Here is a 20,632-nt window from a genome sequence, read left to right as displayed (position 1 = left end):
TGCTGGGAGGGATTGGGGGCAAGAGGAGAAGGGGACAACAGAGGATGAGATGGCTGGATGGTATCACTGACTCGATGGACATGAGTCTGAGTGAACTCCGGGAGTTGGTGATAGACAGGGAGGCCTGGTGTGCTGCGATTCATGGGGTCGCAAAGAGTTGGACATGACTGAGCACTGAACTGAACTGAACCGAACTGAAAGTTTAAAACTGTACCCTCTAACATATTAAATATGAACCACATATAGCTTCACAACTTAAATTAGAATTACTTAAAATTAAAAACATAGCTTCTCAGTTGCACTACCTGCATTCTAGGTGCTCAGTAGCCACCTGTGGCTAATGTGGATTGCCATGCCCTCCTCCAGGGGATCTTCCTGACCCAGGGATCAAACCCTCATCTGTTTTGTCTCCTGTGTTGGCAGGTGTATTCTTTACCACTAGAGCCACCTGGGAATCCCCAGTGGTTGCCATATTGAGCAATGCAAATGCTGGCACTTTCATCATCACAGAAAATTCAATCATTCAGTAATGGTCCAAAAGATCACCCCTGGTCACTCAGTGGTGTTATGGCTCAGAGCACAGACCTCACACACTCTTGGTCCTGATGCTTCCTTGGCTGGTACAGCTACTATGGTTCTCAGGACTTCTCTGTAGGGGTTTCTGGGATGAGAGGATGAGGCTGGGTTGACAGTTCTAGACTAGGAGCCTGCTCCTACCTGCCCGGCCCTTGCCACTGTACCTGCAGGGACCCTCCTGTCCCATATGCTCTTTCCCAAAACCATGAGATGTCTTTGACATTTCATGTGGATCAAGCACCTAGCCCTAACTCTTTTATGACCAATATCTTTCCTGAATTCCTATTTAGATGACTGGATTATTGAGGATAGAAATTTTGTGTGGAAGAAACAGTATCAGCTTCAGAAGTATTAATACCAGTAAAAATCTCACAGTCAAAATGCTTTGAGATTCCACATTGAAAATTTTATAACTGTATCACAAAACTGCCATTAGATGGCAGACAAACGCAGCAGAAACACAAGACAGAAGGCTGTTCTTAGGAGTGCTGAGATCCTGAGTGCTACTGTCCCGTTTTCAACAGGAGCCCCTAAGGCTTGAACGGGCTCAGATGTGATGGGGACACCTGGAGAGGAGCTGCCTTGTGCTGAGTGGTGGAGAAAACCCGTGAGCTAGGAAGATTCCCATGCCCTCCTCCAGGGGATATTCCCAACCCAGGGATTGAACCCGCATCTCCTGCACTGTAGGGTGACCACAAGACTGTGTCTTATCCCTAGAGACCTGCCTACCAGTTCATCTCCCTGCTGTGTTCAGTTTACCTCTTATGGTAACTGACAGGATCCTCCTTAGGAAGGTTGCCAATGGACAATTAAACCCAGAGAAAGAAAGAAGGAAACCAGACTAAACCAGACATGCTGTCTAGCATGCTCCAAGGAGATGCGAGAAGACTGAAGGAGATGCCTGACATCCCAGAAGGTCTTCACAAACCTCACTCCTCTCAGTCTTGTCCACGGAAACCCCAGAGCTACACACTTGTCCTGAAGAGCTGAAAACAGTACAGATGACCTGATCTGAAACTGTGAGATGCCCCAACTTACAACACACAGGAAAGAAACCAAGGGCCCCACTGTGGTCTCTGAGGGAAGCAAGATATCATTCCTCCTCTTGAGACATGGGCTGGATCTGCTGCGGTCAGTAACATGCATCCATATTCCATCAATATGTAAATTCCTGTATTAATTATTTCCTCCAGCAACAACTTAAATTGTCAATCTTTGTTGACTGTGCATGCATGCTTTAGTCATGTCCGACTCTATGTGACCCCATGAACTGTAGCCCACCAGGCTCCTCTGTCCATAGGGATTCTCCAGGCAAGAATACTGGAGTGGGTTGCCATGGCCTCCTCCAAGGGATCTTTCCAACCCAGGGATCAAACCCAGGTCTTGTACATTGTAGCCAAATTCTTTACCATCTGAGCCAAAATGTATATGTTGCCTTCATAATCCCAAGAGGACTAACCAATATTAACTCTACTTTTCAGTTGTGCGGCTGGTGTTTTCATTTCAAAGATAATTTCCTGATTTTCCCCTGACCACCCACATGTTAGAAACGTATTTACAACTACAGCCAGGACCGCAGTGGGAGTTATGGAAAAGGTGTGTGATTTTTATTGGGCTTCTCTATTTAGCCACTGAATTCATGGTTTTGAGCTGACTTTGGCTTTTTAATTTTGAAAGCCCTGGGAATAACTTCTTAAAATCTGGAAAACTCTAGTGATGCATTCAAATATTTTTTGTGCTTCCTCTCACTACCTCTTCCTCTTTAGGACTTCAGTTATATACACAATAGATGACTTGAAGTTGTCATAGCTCATTTCATGCTCTGCTCATTTTATTGTATTTCTTCAATATCTTTTTCCCACTGTGCCCAATTTGGATATTTTCTATTGCTAAAGTCATTAATATTTTCTTCTATGGTACCTAATCTTGTCAGTTGAAACTGTTGGACTCTATTAAAGCCTTGCTTTTAAGCTTTATTAGGAAAGACCAAAATGGCATTTAATATAGGGGCAATTTTGCCCCACTACTAAAACAAAGCCTTTCAGAGTGTGCCATCTGATGCCTAATGAATTTTGAGCTTTACTGCTCCATCTAGTGTAAACAACTAATCTTCGCTCTTCAGGTTTCTCCTTTAATATAACTTCAGAGGAATTTTTCTATAATATCAGTAAATTACTCACATGTCTGTATCCATCAGTACATTGTTAAATATGGAGGGGAAACTCTATAGTTATCCTGGGTTCTCTCTGTGTATTGACAATTTATCACCTCAAATGCATCAGGGAATCAGATCAAAAAAGAAGATGCTCTGGGCCCAATGATATCACCAGATATCAAATGCAGAGATCTTCTAAAATTTCTGGCAGTTCCTTTGAATGCATCATGTCTGGTAGAACCTGTCTTAGATGAAAAAGTAGCAATAAAAGCATTGTATGAACACTGAAAATAGCAAAATAGCACTGTACTGAAAGAACACTAAACAGATTCAATGCCTTGACCTCCAGAGAGAAACACACTGTCCATAGACAAATTTGAGCTGCTCTCATCGGACTTGGGCATCTGGCAGACATTGCACCTGTGCTGTGTTATGGAGATTGGCCAGCCCTGCAGCTATGCCCAACTCTCTGCTAATTTGCATATTACTGGAGATCAACCCACTGCCCTGGAGACTTATTAATGCTCTGATCACATCTTGTGCAGAAATCAGTCCCAGTCAGGACTCAGAGTGAACATGAAGGCCCCCACTCAGCTCCTCAGTCTCCTGCTGCTCTGGCTCCTCCCAGGTAAGGATGGAGAGCTTTAGAATTAACTCTGCCTGTGTGATCAGTACTGCCTGATCCTACAGGATAGTCCTCTTGTATCATTAGTAATAACATGGAGATGTGTTTTTATGTTTCCAATCTCAGGTGCCAGATGTGACATCCAGGTGACCCAGTCTCCCTCCTACCTGTCTGCTTCTCTAGGAGACAGAGTCTCCATCACTTGCCAGGCCAATCAGAGCGTTAGCCACTACTTAAACTGGTATCAACAGAAACCAGGGGAAGCTCCTAAGCTCCTGATCTATTATGCAACCAGCCGGTACACCAGAGTCCCATCCCGATTCAGTGGCAGTGGATCTGGGACAGATTTCACCCTCACCATCAGCAGCCTGGAGGCTGACGATGCTGCAAATTATTACTGTCAACAGGATTATAGTACACCTCCCACAGTGTTACACACCCAAACACAAACCACCCAAGTGAGGAGATGTGTGCGACTGGGCTGCCCCAGCTGCTCTGGGTGCCTCCATCTGCTGAGAGCATTTTGGAGATGCACCCATGCTTTGAATGCCACTGGAAGGTCTGGTAGAAGGGGCAGGGAGCCTCCTCAGCGCATTGACTCCTTGCTCCTCCTCAGTGTCAGCAGCATAGACATGACTCTTCCCCACCTGATTTAATAAAAGACAGATGATTATACCTGCAGAGTCTGGTTTGTGACACCAGTCAGAGTTCACTCAGCAAAAGAAAAGCCAGTCTACATTGCTCAGTCGTGTCCAACTCTTTTCGACCCCATGGACTGTAGCCTACCAGGATCCTCCCTCCATGGGATTCTCCAGGCAAGAGTACTCGAGTGGGTTGCCATTTTCCTTCTCCAGGGGATCTTCCCAACCCAGGGATCGAACCTGGGTCTCCTGCATTCCAGGCAGACACTTTAACCTCTGAGCCATCAGGGACTCCATATTCCAGGCAGTGATTTTTTTAAATACATAAAAATGTTTGTTCCAATGCTATTCTCAACCATATGTAAAATAGATAGGCAGTGGGAATTTGCTGCGTGATGCAGGGAGTTCTAATCCGGGGCTCTGTGACAACCTATAGGGGTAGGATGGGCTGGGAGGTGGGAGGGAGATTCAAAAGGGAGGGTACATACATATACTTATGGCTGATTCATGTTGAGGTATGGCAGAAACCAACACAATATTGTAATTATCCTCCACTAAAAAATAAAAAGGAAAAGTACATGAAGTGTGAGTCTTAAATATAACCTTTCAAAGTCTGGGGAGTGTGATACTAGGTGAAGCAGTGGAAGAAATAAGTGATTCTCTAGTGCTCCAGGTGTGGGAATTGCCCTCCTTGGTGTGGGAATTGTAAGATTCAACATTGTCTATCAAGGGACCCAGAAGGATACTAACCCCACAGAGAACCAGGTAATAATAAGCGGACTTATTACCCAGCATAAGCGGTGAACCTGAAGAGCCGATGAACCTACTCTAACCCCACTCAGCTGTAGCCTGTGAACACCTGGAGAGTGTTTACCTAGGTAGATACCCATACATACCCTCACTTTTGATCCAGGAATAGCCCTTCTTGGTATTTACCAAAATTAGTTTAAAACTTAAATTCACCTACACATGGATTTAATAGCAGCTTTATTCATAGTTGCTCACATTTGGAAGTAATCAAGATGTTCTTCAGTAAATGAATGGGTAAATAAATTCTTGCACATTCAGACTATGGAATATCTTTGCTGTTTAGTCACTAAGTCATGTCTGACTCTTTTGTGACCCCATGGGTTGTAGCCCACCAGGCTCCTTCTGTCCATAGGATTTCCCAGGCAAGAATACTGGAATGAGTTGCCATTTCCTTCTCCAAGGGATCTTCCCAACCCAGGGATAGAACCCATGTCTCCTGCATTGGCAGATAGGTTCTTTACCACTGAGCCACCAGGGAAGCTCATGGAATATTACTCAGCTCTGAAAAAGAAATAGCTATCAAGCCACAAAAGACATGGAGCAAACTTAAATGCATATTACTAAGTGAAAGACGTCTATCTAGAATGGCTACATATTACACGATTCCCACTATATGACATTCTTAATGGCTGGATTATGAAGATAATTAAAAGGTCAGTGGTTGCCAGAGATTGGGTACAGTAGAGGAGAAGGATAAATAGGCAGAGCACAGAGAGTTTCCAGGTTTATGAAAGTATTCTGTGTAATATTAAAATGATGAATGCGTTTCATTGAACATTTGTCCAAACCCATAGAATGTACACCAACAGTGTTCCCTCAGGTAAACTATGGGCTTCCAATGATCTTAATGTGTCAATATAGGTCCATCAAATGTAACAGAGGTGTCACTCTGGTGAGTGATGTTGTTAATAGGGGAAGCTGTACTTTGTGGGGGCATAAGCGGAATCCCCTTACCTTCCTGTTAGTTATTCAACATGTACATTTTAAACTTCATCTGTGTTGGTGGTATGGCAGTCATGTGTTCCTTTTCACTGCAGAATAATTCTCTTATATATGAACATATAAAAATTAATTTATTCATTCTTTAATTAAAGAGTTGTTTTTAGGTTGTATGAATCAAGTTATTTTTGGAATATTATTTTCTTAATATTTATTTACTTATTTATTTGGCTGTGGAAGGCAGGATCTTTTGTTTCAGCAAATGGGTTTTCCTCTAGTTGCAGAACAAGGACTTCGTTGCTCTGTGGCCTCTGGGATCTTAGCTCCCTGACCAGGGATCAAACCTGCATCCCCTGCATTAGAAAGTGAACTCTTAACCACTGGATCACCAGAGAAGTCCCTGGAATATTCTTGCAATGTCTTTTGTGGAATTATACACTCATTTTCCTTGGGTACATTCCTAAGTGTGGAACTGCCAAGTCATAGGATTAGGATGGGTTTGGTAAACACTGCAAAATAGTTTTCCAAAATGATGAGTGTATTAAAAAATCCTCCAGCCATGTATACAAGTTCCAGTTGCTGCAGTCCTTTCCAATATTTGGTATTGTCAGACATTTTATAATATCTGTATTGATAAAAATGAAGTGGTATTGTATTGCAAATTTATATTTCCCTGATGACCAATCATGCTCAAAGACTCTATATGTCTGCATGCTTGCATGTCTGACTGAGTCAGACAGTCAGCCATGTCTGACTCTATGACCCCATGGACTGTAGCCCACCAAGCGCCTCTGTTCAAGTGATTCTCCAGGCAAGAATACTAGAGTGGGTAGCCATTTCATTCTCCAGGGGATCTTCCTGACCCAGGGATCAAAACTGAGTCTCCTGCATTGCAGACAGATTCTTTACCATCTGAGCCACCTGGGAATCCCTTTATATGTCTACATAGACATTTTTATGATATTTATGTAGTATGAATCATATATAACACATAAAATATATATTTGAAGAACCTGCCTACACTGTGGGAGACCCGGGTTCAATCCTGGGTCAGGAAGATCCCCTAGAAATGGGAATGGCTACCCACTCCAATATTCTTGCCTGGAGAATCCCATGGACAGAGGAGCCTGGTGGGCTGCAGTCCATGGGGTCACAAAGAGTGGACACAACTGAGCAGCTAACACTTGCACTGGTTAATCTCTATTGTTCTCTTGTGTTTGCTTCATGAGTTTACATGTGTGTCCTGTTCAATAAATTTTGGCTACTTTTAGGGCCCAAAGATATTTTCCTAAACTTTCTTTTAGAAGCCTCAGTATTTTACCTCTCACATGAAAACTAACTCTAATTTATATTTTTGCCTAGTGTTAGATGAATCAGAATTTTATTTACATTTTCATATCTAACAGCTCCTCACCATTTATTGTGAAACAAAAATAAATAAGCAAAAAACTAGGAAATTATACCCCACTTTAATGGCACCCCCGTCCAGTATTCCTGCCTGGAAAATCCCATGGACGGAGGAGCCTGGAAGGCTGCAGTCCATGGGGTCGCCGAGGGTCGGACACGACTGAGCGACTTCACTTTGACTTCTCACTTTCATGCATTGGAGAAGGAAATGACAACCCACTCCAGTGTTCTTGCCTGGAGAATCCCAGGGACGGCGGAGCCTGGTGGGCTGCTGTCTATGGGGTCGCACAGAGTCGGACACGACTGAAGCGACTTAGCAATTAGTGCATCTGTTAGAAACCAAGTGATTGTGCATGTGGCTCTTTTTCTCTATTTTTAAGATTTTTAAACTCTTTATTGAATTTGTTATACTATTCCTTGTGTTTTATGTTTTAATTTTTTGGCCAGGAGGCACATGGGATCTTAGCTCCCTAATAAGGGATCAAACCCACACCCCCAGCATTGGAGGGTGAAGTCTTAACCACTGGACCATCTGGGAAGTCCCAGCTCTTCTTCCTGATTCTGTTCTGTCTCATTTGTCTGTTTATCTATCTATGTACCTAGGGTACACACACTGTTGATCATTGTAGTTTTATAATAATCTAGAAGAATGATATTATAAGTCTACTGACTTTATTTTTATTCTTTAAGGTTTTACTGGTTCTTTGAATTTCCAGACAAATTCTAGGATCATCTTTTCAACTTCAAAAAATCCTTTGTGGATTTTAGTTGGATTACATCGACTCTACATGTCAAATTTGCAGAAATAAAATCTTAAAAATATTGAATTTTCCAGTCTATGGACAAGGAAAAACTCAGGGTACTGACCCAGGCTCTGGACTTCAGAAAGAGTCACCGTAACCAGCCAGGACAGTTAATTCTCAATAGGTACTTAGCCTAGTATTAGCAGAACCCAATGTAGGTTCGTATGACCTTCATCAGGAGTGCATCCATCTCTAATTTCAGGCTTTATTCTGGTTCAGTAGATTGGTTTAAGACAAGGACCTTGCCCACAGTTAGAGGCCTGCAGGTTAGAGATACTACAGAGTCACCGGCCTTGGACCACCCTCACATAGTGCACAGGTCAGGAATAATCCTCTTTTGCTATCTGCTGACCCTTGAGTTCAGACCGCACCTGTTGCTTTCTACGCTCCCACAACTATCCTTGGAGTTACTGTGATGGAGTTCAGGAAAGCAGGGTAGAATTTCATGGAATATGATTAAAACTCATTTTATTCTGATTTCAAGATTCAGTACATGATAGTAAATGACAAGTCAGGAAAGTTCCCAAAAAAATGAATCCAGAGCTCTATAGCATTTTTTTATTCACTTGCAAATAGTAAGAGGGCCATATACTTTGTTTCCTTCTTGGTGATGGTGTTGCCAAAAGCAACACCAAAGTGGGTCCGGCTGCTTGCCGCTCAAAAGCCAATAAACAGTCAGGTTGGTGGAAAGGAACGTTTGATTTATTTCAGATGTTGGCAGCTGGTAGGGGGAGGGTGGCAGACATCTGTCCAAAGGCTGACTCCCCACCACCACTGGCAACTAGTGGGGCGAGAGCTTTTGTAGACAGAAGGAAGGGGCTACATGCAGAAGCAGCACGGTCAGCTCTGACAGTCATCTTCACGTTGGTCACTGATGGTTGACCAGCTTGGTTGTTTTAGGTACAGTTAATCTTCAGTTCCAGGCTCCATTCATTCCCATTTCTTTGAGGCCAGTTCTCTGAATTGTGGCAGCTCATGTCCTGGGTACAGTCTGATCATCATGTAGTTACCTTCTCCACCTGGTGTTCTAGTATCTATAAGACGGCTCACAGGATACAGCTGAGATATGGCTATTATCTATAGCTCTTGAGAAATAGCTAAAGGTCCTTGACTATGCTTGCTGCTGCTGCTAAGTCGCTTCAGTCGTGTCCGACTCTGTGCGACCCCATGGACTGCAGCCCACCAGGCTCCTCCATCCATGGGATTTTCCAGGCAGGAGTACTGGAGTGGGGTGCCATTGCCCCATTGCCTTCTCCGTGACTATGCTTAATGACTACATTGTTATTTGGTCTCCTTTGATTGTTTTCCTTTGTTTTCATATGTTCTCACTTCTCTGATTAAACTCTTTCTTTCACTAAAGTTTTCCACAGACAAAAGGCAGGCAGAGGACATGAGGGGAGCCCAAGGATCCTAGGGTACTACTCCATTTCAACAGTGCGACTATATGACCTGTTTATTCTTTTAGGTATGAGACGATTTGCCCTGTTTAAATTTAATAGTGTGGAAAGTGCTGTGACAGAACATTCTCCTTCAAAAAATGTGATCACTACTCAAGCACTCTTCCCAAACAATGCAGAATTTTCCTGCTCCTCACAGATATAACTCACATAAGTAATGCAAATCTCTACTTCAAAGCCAAGACGATGGTATCCTCCAAAACTCAGTGGGGGTAGATAACTTTTTAATGTGAAATTACTTTTAATTTTAAAAAACCTATTTAACAAGTATTCATAATTCTTAAGGAAATTCCCTGGGGGTGCAGGAATTAGGACTCTGTGCTTTTACTGCTGAGGGTGCAGGTTCAATCCCTGGTTGGGGAACTAAGATCCTGCAAGCCACAAGGTGCAGCCAAAAAATAACAGTAATAATTCCTAAATACAAAATAATCCAATAACTCTTCCAGATTGAGTCTGATTTATTGTGTCTCCTCTGTCATAGAAATAAATGGCACCTAATTAAACCTATAAACCCACTAGTCCCCTATCCTTCTAACCAGTACCTGAGGTTCCAACGTTTCCTCCCAATACTCAAGTCCACCTCCCAGGTCCATCTAGCATGTCACTCAAAGCAATACCATGCCAAGAAAGACATTTAGAATAGAATGAACTCTGGAGGAGTCAGAGATTCCTGGACCATCCTCTGTACATCTGTAAAGAAACTGTGAGTACGAGGAAGAGAACAACTTGTAAATCTTTCAGCTATTTTTTCTCCTATTTTATTCCGTAATTACAACAGCAGCAACAACCTTCTGCTTCGACTGCTTGATCTTAATAAGTTTCCTCTGCTTTTTTCCTCAAACTAACAGGAATAATACTGAACCTCTTAGTCATAATAAGGAAACTGGAAAAATCCAGTGTAGCACAGGGATTCCATAAGTCATCAATGCTAAAATATTTGAGTCACCAGTACACACATATAGACCATATATGTCTAACATAAATGAAAAATAAACCCATGAAGCAGTAATTCTCATTAGTATACACAACATGCACAGGGATCCTCTTTCTATTTTAGCTCATTTTATTTTATTCTATTATCCTAGTTTATATCATTAAAAAATTGCTCACTGCCCACTAAATTAATTTTTTGATCCATGATTGAATAAAACACTCCACATTACAAAATACCATTCTCAAGCATATGCTTCTTTTTTTTATAGTTGAATTATGTGTTTTTTTCCCTTAGACTTACTCTTTATTTATTTATTTTTTTTATTCTTATGCTTCTTAGTATTGAAAATAAGGTCCAAAACACTTGAAAAAATACCCTAGAGTAGGCCCCAAACTGATAATAGTAGTTTTCCTTATTCTATGTCATGGGCTAAGTTTTGGAGACAAAGTGAAACGATTTTAAAAATTGAATAAGGATTATATAAGAAAGAGAACAGCAATGTGACATTCTAGTCTTTCACAGGACAAAATATAATGGGCAGTGGGAGAAAACACACTGAAAGAATCTGGAGGGCCATGACTGTAGATCTATGGGCTTCAGAACTGATTGATAAATTAAGATTAAGAGACTTGTGAACCTGTTGGATAAAAGATGACGCCGAACCCTGGCTGTGGGTGAAATATAGTTATGTATAGAAATATACTGTAAAGTATCTACTACTGTTTTCACAATTCCACAAGTATGGAAACTGAGGTAAAAAGAGTTCAAAAATTTGATTGATATCATACAACCAAGTAAGTTATGGAGCTCCAATCCAACTGAGATGGTTTGCCTTCAAGGTTCAGTGTGTTAACCACTGTGGCTGTGGATAAAGCTCTAATTTCTGAATGTACAGAGATTGTCTTACAATTTGGAATAACATCAATAAAGCAGTGTTTTGAGAGAGACAAAAGAAGAGAAAGCAAAGGATTTCTACTTGGCAATGGAGTTACTGTGGTGTGGTTAAGGTTGGGGTCCTCAGCTATTCAGTTAATCTCTGCTTATACCACACTTTTGTTGTTCTCTGCTAGTTTAACCTATGTGTCAATTTTTGGTTTCTGTCTCACTGCATCCCTCAGTTCCCCTGGAAGGTATTGTGAGGACAGGGTGATGGCTGCACAGGAAAGTTGATCCTTAAGGTCTCAGTTCTGATTGGATCTAAGCGTCACTCCATTTAGTAATCTCACAGGACGTGGTGTCCACTAGATGCTTACAGAAGGAGTGGACACTTTTCTGTATTCTCTACATCAAGTATATCATGGTTTTATGTCACTATTTATGGGGAGATTTAAATTGCTTCTTTAAACCATATTGAATGCATACAGTCTAAAGGCTGGGAGCAGTGCCTCTGGTCCTCACTCTGCTCTCTGGCTCCACACAAGGCAAAGAAGCCTGTGTCTTTTAGGGTTTTGCGAAGGTGCCTTCATTACACAGCTCTTTCTCCTCTTCCCCAGCACTCTCTCTCCATCCATTCCAGGAAGAAATAGAAAATATGAACAGACCAGTCACAAGCAATGAAATTGAATCTGTGTTAAAAATCTTCCAATGAACCAAAGTCCAGACCCAAATGGCTTCACAGATTAATTCCATCAAAATTTAGAGAAGATATAGCACTTATCCTTTTCAAACTCTGCCAAAAATGCCAGAGAGTGAAATACTCCCAAACTCATTCTAATAAGCAGCATCTTCCTGATACCAAAAGCAGCAAAGTTTTCACAAACAAGAAAATTACAGGCCAATATCACTGATGAACATAGAGTGGAAAATCCTCAACAAAATACTAGCAAACTGAATCCAACAACACATTAAAAGGATCATACACCACAATCCAGTGGAATTTATCTCAGGGATGCAAAGATTCTTCAATATATGCAAATTAATCAATGTGATTCTCTATTCATTCTCTAATCCACAAATTCTCACACTTTTTAGCCTGAAAATGAATGAGTGCTCCTTCTTCGAATCTGATAATCAAGTATTCCATGATTTGTGAAATAGTAATTCTATAATGTTAAATCAATTCTCATTTACTTCTCCAGGAAAGATTTTCTTCGTATTGTTTATAACAGATTTCCACATGACCTGACCATACCTCCACCAGATCCCTGGGGAGAGCAGTAATTTCAAAATGCTTGACTGCTGGTGCCTGAAACTGCTGGAGGTGACACTTCGGATAAGGAGGGACTAATCTCATTGACTAAATTTTTATCATGACCAGTAGATATTACAAAACAGTGACAGATTTAAAGTGCCAAAAGGAAAAAAAAAAAAAGGCAACAAGAATTTTATAATGAAACTATCTTTTGAAAACAAAGAAATGTAAAAATATCCCCTAATAAACAAAAGTGAAGAGAAGTCATTGCTAGCAGGTATGCCTATAAAAACTACAAAAGAAAACCCTTCAGATCAACTGACTCAAATCCACAGGAAGGAATAACAAAGGTAAAGAAGATAGAAACAAAAAATGCTTGCTTCAATTTACATAATGTTCAAGTCCAGGAAAAATCAAACTATTGTGACAGATGTGACAATAACAACTACCTTGTTGCACTAGGAGGAGTTATTATTGACCCAAAAGCTCCTTGAGAGAGGTGTTTGGAAACGATCTGGTCAGTGAACTTATATAAACTTGACTCAGTTGCACAAATAAGATTTCTGCCATTTACCCTGCATTTGTTTTAATCTCAATTTTTAAAAAAGTACAAACCGAGTACAAAAAAGTACAAACATTTATTTCATGTTTTAAATAAAAAACATGAAAAGAGAATAAGCATTACTGAATATTTATGAAACTTAAGCTTATTAAGGAGAAGGCAATGGCAACCCACTCCGGTACTCTTGCCTGTAAAATCCCATGGACGGAGGAGCCTGGAAGGCTGCAGTCCGTGGGGTCCCTAGGAGTCGGACATGACTGAACAACTTCACTTTCCCTTTTCACTTTTATGCACTGGAGAAGGAAATGGCAACCCACTCCAGTGTTCTTGCCTGGAGAATTCCAGAGACGGCAGAGCCTGGTGGGCTGCCGTCTATGGGGTCTCACAGAGTCGGACACGACTGAAGCGACTTAGCAGCAGCAGCAGCAAGCTTATTAAAGAGAAGTGTAAATGTAACTGGAAAAGTACTAAAGAAATAGAAAACTGGCTGAGGAAATGAAGGAAACATTTAATTACATCTCTTTCCCATTGGGAAGCATTGATTTTATCTCTGTTGGTTTTCCCTCAAACATAGACATTTTATATTTCTCTGCCCTCTCTCGAGAGCCCCTTATCCTCCCATTGGCACTCTCCATGTGACTGCACCCACCAGGGCATTTGCATTTTGGTCCCTAAGAAAGGCCTCAGATAAAACACTTCAGGTGAGAACTTTAAGTCTGACATAAAAGATCAGCTCTAGTCTTGCTTTGACTTATCATGACTCATCAGATGAACTCTCAAAATGAAGTTCTGCTCAGCTCCTGGGGCTCCTCCTGCTCTGGGTCCCAGGTGAGGATGGAGTGGGGATGAGAAAGAGGATAGGGGGTGAGTTCTGGGGCCACCACTGCCCTCCATGTCTGTTTTGTCCAGGAGTTGGAGGCATATGTTTTATCCTTTGGGAAGAGATATGTGATGTTTAGGTCTATGAGTCTGAGGAACATTCTAGAAAGAAAAAGGACCTATCCTCTGGTGAAGACTGTGACACAGAAAGAGGGGGATGTTGTAGGTGACTTGCAGAGAGCCCTCGGTGCATCACAAATCTTATGCTCTTTTTCAAAATTGAATATATTGGGATAGAAACCAAAATCACAAAATGTTGCTTAACTTGAAATAAATAACAGAAGGAGAGAATATGGCCATGAGAAAACAGAAAAATCAGGCATGTAAAGATAATATTTCCATAAACAGAGTGGCTTCCCTTGTGGCGCTAGTGGTAAAGAATCTACCTGTCAATGCAGGAGATATAAAAGACATGGGTTTGATCCCTGGGTTGGGAAGATCCCCCAGAGAAGAGAATGGCAACCCACTCCACTATTCTTGCCTGGGAAATCCCACGGACATAGGAGCCTGGCAGGGTCATAAGGAGTCAGACATGACTGAGCAACTAACATACTTTTTTCCCCACCAACTCAGATAATAAAGACATTTACAAAACCTTCCCTGAGCTCCCTTTAAACTAGAATATTTATCAGTGAATTTTTCTTATAGCCAATAACAGGTGCAGTTACTTAGGAAAGATGACCCACTTCATTCATACGTCTCAGGGCTCAGGAATCCAGTCCAGTGACCTGCAGGTGGGGAGCTCCCTCTGAGGGATGGCTTTATCTCAGTTATCACCCAAGGAGAAACTCTCACTTTTCATCAGAAAGAACCTCCGTTTGGACCTGTCATGACACAATCCTATGTCTGTCTCTAATCTTGGCCAAAGCAACGTGGACTTGTACTATTTGGGCTGACAAAGTCTATAGATCAAAGTCTAAAAAACATGTGGTGCTGGAGAAGACGCTTGAGAGTCCCTTGCTGCTGCTGCTGCTAAGTCGCTTCAGTAGTGTCCGACTCTGTGCGACCCCAGAGACGGCAGCCCACCAGGCTCCCCCGTCCTTGGGATTCTCCAGACAAGAATACTGGAGTGAATTGCCATTTCCTTCTCCAATGCATGAAAGTGAAAAGTGAAAGTGAAGTCACTCAGTCATGTCTGACTCTTAGTGACCCCACGGACTACAGCCTACCAGGCTCCTCCATCCATGGGATTTTCCAGGCAAGAGTACTGGAGTGGGGTGCCATTGCCTTCGGAAAATCAAACCATTCAATCCTACGGGAAATCAACCCTGAATATTCACTGGAAGGACTGAAGCTGAAGCTCCAATATTTTGGCCACCTGATGTGAAGAGCTGACTCATTGGAAAAGACCCTGATGCTAGGAAAGATTGAAGGCAAAAAGAGAAGAGGACAGCAGAGGATGAGATGGTTAGATAGCATCACCAACTCAATGGACATGAGTTTGAGTAAACTCCGGGAGATAGTGGAGGACAGGGAAGCCTGGCATGCTTCAGTCTGTGGGGTTGCAAAGAGCCAGACACGACTGAGCAACTGAACAACAATGACTACAAAATATGTAACCATATCACACTGTCCACCCCACAAATTCTAACTCCACGATAACACACTCAAATGATTCTACCAACAACACTATCTGATAACATGTAGGAAGCAGAGGTTCTTTTTTAGAATTAAGGATATTATGTTCTCTGTGTACAGGCTCTTTAAGAAAATTTCAAAGCCTTTTTCTGACAAAGAAATAATTTTTATAAGCATTTACTTGTTCTGTGTATTTCAAGGCAACAGATGGTAAAATAAAACACCAATCAGAATTTAAAACTTTATGTTAATTTGACAGAAAATAGCAATACTATATGAAATTCAAGCTAAAGAATACTTTGTAAAAGTAGCCTTTTAAAGAGTTGATTTGGGACTTCTCTGGTGGTACAGTGGATAAAAATATGCCTGCCAAAACAAGGGACATGGGCATGGGTTTGATCCCTGGTCCTGGAAGATTCCATAGGGCCCAGGATAGCTAAGCCCATGAGCCACAACTCCTGAAGCCCGTGTGCCTAGATCCTGTGCTCCTCAACAAGAGAAGCCACCACAATGAGAAACTCACGCACTGCAATGAAGAGCATCCCCCACCCATCGCAACTAGAGAAAGCCCATATGCACCAACGAAGATCCAACACAACCAAAAATTAATTAAAAAAAAAAAAAGAATTGATTTACAACAGAAGAAAATACAGCCTTATTTCCACTCTTATTTTTTCACTATAGAAGTTTCCGTATTAGGTAATGAGTGATTAGGTTCCCAGGCCTGCCATAACCAAGTATCACAAACATAGAGACCTAAAACAATACAAATTTATTCCCTCATAGCTCCAGAGGCAGAAAGTTTAAAATTAATACCCCTGAGGGTTCTGATCCAGCACTGTTTTCTACAGTGACCATATTTTCTTTTCACTTTTTTAAAAATTGGAGTATAATTGCTTTACAATATTGTGTTTGTTTCTGCTGTACAATGAAGTAAGTCAGCTGTAAGTTCAGTTGCTCAGTCGTGTCCAACTCTTTGAGACCCCACAGACTGCAACACACTGGGCTTCCCTGTCCATCACCAATTCGTGGAGCTTGCTCAAATTCATATCCGTAGAGTCAGTGATGCCATCCAACCATCTCATCCTCTGTCATCCCTTTCTCCTCCCGCCTTCATTCTTTCCCAGCATCAGGGTCTTTTCCAATGATCAGCTATGTAAATACATATATACCCTCCCTCGTCGACCACCCTCCCCTTCATCCGATATCCCACCCCTCTAGGTCATCACAGAGCATTGAGCTGGGCTCCCTGTGCTATACAACAACTCCCCACTAGCTGTTTTACACATGGTGGTGTATATATGTCAATGCTACTCTCAGTTCATCCCATACTCCCCTTCCCTGGCCCTGTGTCCACATGTCCCTACTCTACATCTGTGTCTCTATTCCTGTCCTGCAAATAGGTTCACCAGTACTGTTTTTCTAGATTCCATATACATGCATTGACATATGACATTTGTCATTTTCTTTCTGACTTACTTCACTGTATGACAGACTCTAGGCCCATCCACATACAGTGATCATCTTTGACGAAAGCCCAGGAAAATGTCAGTCATAGGTACAGAACACTGAGACATTAAAAGAGTAGATTTGTTCTCATTATAACATACAGAATTTCCTTTTAAACTGTAGATTCAAGACTATGGCCAACCAAATACATGATGAGAAAAAGTTGATATGAAAAGAATTTATAACCACTCAGAAAAAAGATAATATACTTATATGAAAATATTCCTTGTTCATTCTCTCCTACTATTCCAAGGAAATTTTTCTCTTAAGAAATCCTTTGATTAATCTGGTATATTTATTCAAAATGTGATAGTCACCAGTCTATAACAACTGGTTCCCAAGTATTTCACATTCACTGCCTGAGGCACGAAATTCTGTTTTCTTGTCTTTTGCCTTAAATAGGGACTATAAGCTTTTTAGTCAGAAGAACGAGATTTTTCTAGCCGGATAAATTTCTTTTGACCCAAGTCACTTGAATGCTTTGTAAACTTTAATTCACTAGGTACTGGAGAAAGACAGTTTCTAATACTTGGCTCTAAAATTCTTAAACAGTTAACCAGGTGATAGAACATGACAGATTACTCAAGGTAACTAAAGTCCATGATGTTTTGGGGAGAAAACTTGAAGATCAATACTAATGGGGATGAAAGCTGTTTCCTTCTATCAATTAGCTAGGAGAAAACCAAGCAAGATGCCCATTCACCTCCCAAAGACTGATTTGCACATACATCTCCACATTGTCAGGGTCTCTAATGCTTTCTTAGAGAGGCAAGACATCTACACTGGGTAAAGTAGGCATCCTTAAGCCAGTGACCCTTAGGTTTTTAGATCACAGTCACACATATATATACGGGCTTCCCTGGTGGCTCAGATGGTAAAGAATCTGCCTGCAACGCGGGAGACCTGGGTTCTATCCCTGGGTTGGGAAGATCCCCTGGAGTAGGGCATGACAACCCACTCCAGTATTCTTGCCTGGAGAATCCCCATGGACAGAGGAGCCTGGCGGGCTACAGTCCATGGGGTTGCACAGAGTCAGACACAACTGAGCAAACAAGCACAGCACAGCACACACATATACACAACATAGGTATAATACATATTTTAAAAACCCACAAAACAGACTTACCATAAGACCATATCACATATTCGTTTTCCATTCTATTCTATTTTATTCCATTATTCTAGCTATTGTCATTAAACTATCTGGTCATGACACTCTGAATATGGGGTCCCCAAACCCCAGGCAATGGAATGCTACCAGTCCAAGGCCTGATAGGAATTGGGCCACACAGCAGGAGGCGAGGGGGGATGGGCAAGTGAGCAAAGCCTCATCTATGTTTACAACTGCTCCTCATTGCTCACCTTACTGCCTGAGGTCCATCTCCTGTCAGATCAGCGCGGCATTAGATTCTCATAAGAGCGCAAACCCTACTGCACTCGAGTCATCCCCAAACTATTCCCCCTCCCCCGTCCGTGGAAAAATTTTCTTCCATGAAACCAGTCCCTAGTGGCAAAAAGGTTGTGGACTGCTGCTCTAAATTAAATGATTTCTTGGCCCGTGAACAGATAAAATCCTCCATTTTAAAATACGGCCCTAGGGAATAGGTTTCTAAGCATGACATGTTACAAAGGCCCTGCATTAAAAAGCCTGAAGAAACTACTGGAACAAACTCAAAAGTCACAGCAGGACTTTCTCCTTATTGTAAATCATGAGGCCAGTGTTAGAGAAATGCAGAAAAGATTAAAAAGGATCTATCAAGTTAGAACCAATATTTCACACCCATCTCGAGAGCTTGATAGCTCATATAATACACAATAGGTTCAAATTAAAATTTAAGTCTTAGAGTTATAAAAATATAACTATTTTTCTTACTAAATTTTTACAAAAAGACCTTCCTATTGTAATTAGATTTTAGACCCTCAGTACAGATAAGTACCACAAAATGTAGAGATGATTTTATCTTACAAATACCAGAGAGAAAACCCTTGGGACTGAATGTGGATCCATGATGTGAGCACCCAGGAGGCCCTGAGCCCCACAGCAGCACTGGCTCTGCAGCTGTAAGGACAAAACTGCTTAACCCCTCATGATTTGCATGCTTTCTCCAGAGTCCATTTCTGCTCTTCAGAAGCCTCATAAATAGTGATTTTGAGGCAAGTGATTTTCAGGCAAGTGAATCTAAGTGATTCTGGGCAAGAAAAAAGAAGCTCAGGCAGAACCTGGATGAAACATGGGTGTCCTGACTCAACTCTCCTGCTTTCTGTTCTTCTGGCTCCCGGGTGAGAAGGGGAATGCAGGGGATACACCCTGGAGATGATGGGAATTCTTCCCTGCTAACTGGGAAATCCTGCCCAGGGTTTCTGTGGATCTCTGACCCCCAATCCCTTCTTAGAGACCCCAGTGCAGTTAAACTCTGCTGGGAGGCAAGAGGCATGGGATTTGTCAACCATGGTGACTTTGTGCTTTGCTTCCTTCTCAGCTGCCAGTGGGGAGGCTGTGCTCTACCAGACTCCAGCCTACATCGCTGCATCCCTAGGAGAGAGCATCTCCATCACTTGCAGAGCCAATCAAAGCATTAGTGATTACTTAAGCTGGTATAAGCAGAAACCTGGCCAGGCTCCTATGATTCTCATCTATGATGCTGATAATCGTTATAATGGTGTCCCAGAGAGGTTCACTGCGACTCAATCTGAGACAGAATTTGTTTTCACAATCAGCCAAGTAGAGGCTGATGATGCTGCCATGTATTACTGCCAGCAGGATTATGCACTTCCTCCCACGGTGTTACAGCCCCAAACATGAACAATCCTCCCAGGCCAGTTATGTGCTGAGGGTTGGTGGTTACAGCAGCTGCACTGTGCTGTGTGCTCTGTTCAGAGCTGCAGGGTTTACTTTGAGGAAGGGTTTGCAGGGTGAAAGGATAATCCTTGCGAGGGACTTCAGTCCTTTGAAAGCTTCCTTTCTGGACAACACAAAACCCTCCAACCTCTATTTAATTTATTCTAAAAAGAGATTTCCATTTCAGGCCTGCAGAGGAGTTTGTCCACAACACGGTCTTTTCACGGTGTGTAAAAAGTTTATTGTTATTACCTTTTATTGAGGTATAGTTGTGTAATATGTGTTTCCAGTGCACAACATAGATTCACAATTTTTTAAAGTTATATTCATTTATGTGAAAGTCTCTCAGTCGTGTCTGATCCCTTGTGACCCCATGAACTGTAGCCCGCCAGGCTCCTCTGTCCATGAAATTCTCCAGGCAAGAATACGGGAGTGGGTTGCCATGCCCTTCTCCATGGGTCTTCCAGACACAGAGATTGAACCTGAGTCTCCTGCTTTGCAGGCAGATTCTTTACAGTCTGAACCACCAGGGAAGTTCCACATTCATTTATAGTTATTATAAAATATTGGCTATTTTTCCTGTGTTGCACAATATATCCTTATAACTTACTTTTTTAAGTTTTTATTTTGGATTGGGGAATAACCAGTTAACAATGTTGTGATAGTTTCAGGTGAACAGCGAAGAAACTCAGCCATACATATACACGTATCCATTCTCCCCCAAAATCCCCTCCCATCCAGGCTGCCACATAACATTAAGCAGAGTTCCATCGTGGCACAGTCTTTG

At 41.8% G+C, this 20,632-nt stretch overlaps 1 non-coding gene and 1 gene segment (V, D, J or C); one reads left to right on the top strand and one right to left on the bottom strand.

Annotated features, from left to right (window-relative positions):
* The window catches only part of LOC104984402, a 123,431-nt gene that overhangs the window by 80,751 nt on the left and 22,048 nt on the right, over window positions 1-20,632 (top strand). Inside the window, 2 exon segments of the V gene segment in view lie at window positions 3,250-3,359; window positions 3,483-3,778. Of these exon segments, the coding sequence occupies window positions 3,308-3,359; window positions 3,483-3,778 (348 nt within the window).
* TRNAS-GGA lies at window positions 4,217-4,288 on the bottom strand. Its single transcript has one exon. It is a non-coding gene; the product is annotated as a tRNA-Ser (tRNA).

This window comes from Bison bison, unplaced genomic scaffold (genome assembly GCF_000754665.1).
Source record: "Bison bison bison isolate TAMUID 2011002044 unplaced genomic scaffold, Bison_UMD1.0 scf7180017864020, whole genome shotgun sequence".
Classification (NCBI taxonomy): Eukaryota; Metazoa; Chordata; class Mammalia; order Artiodactyla; family Bovidae; genus Bison; species Bison bison.
The sequence above is the reverse complement of the archived record's forward strand: the minus strand, read 5'-3'. Positions and strand labels throughout refer to the sequence as shown.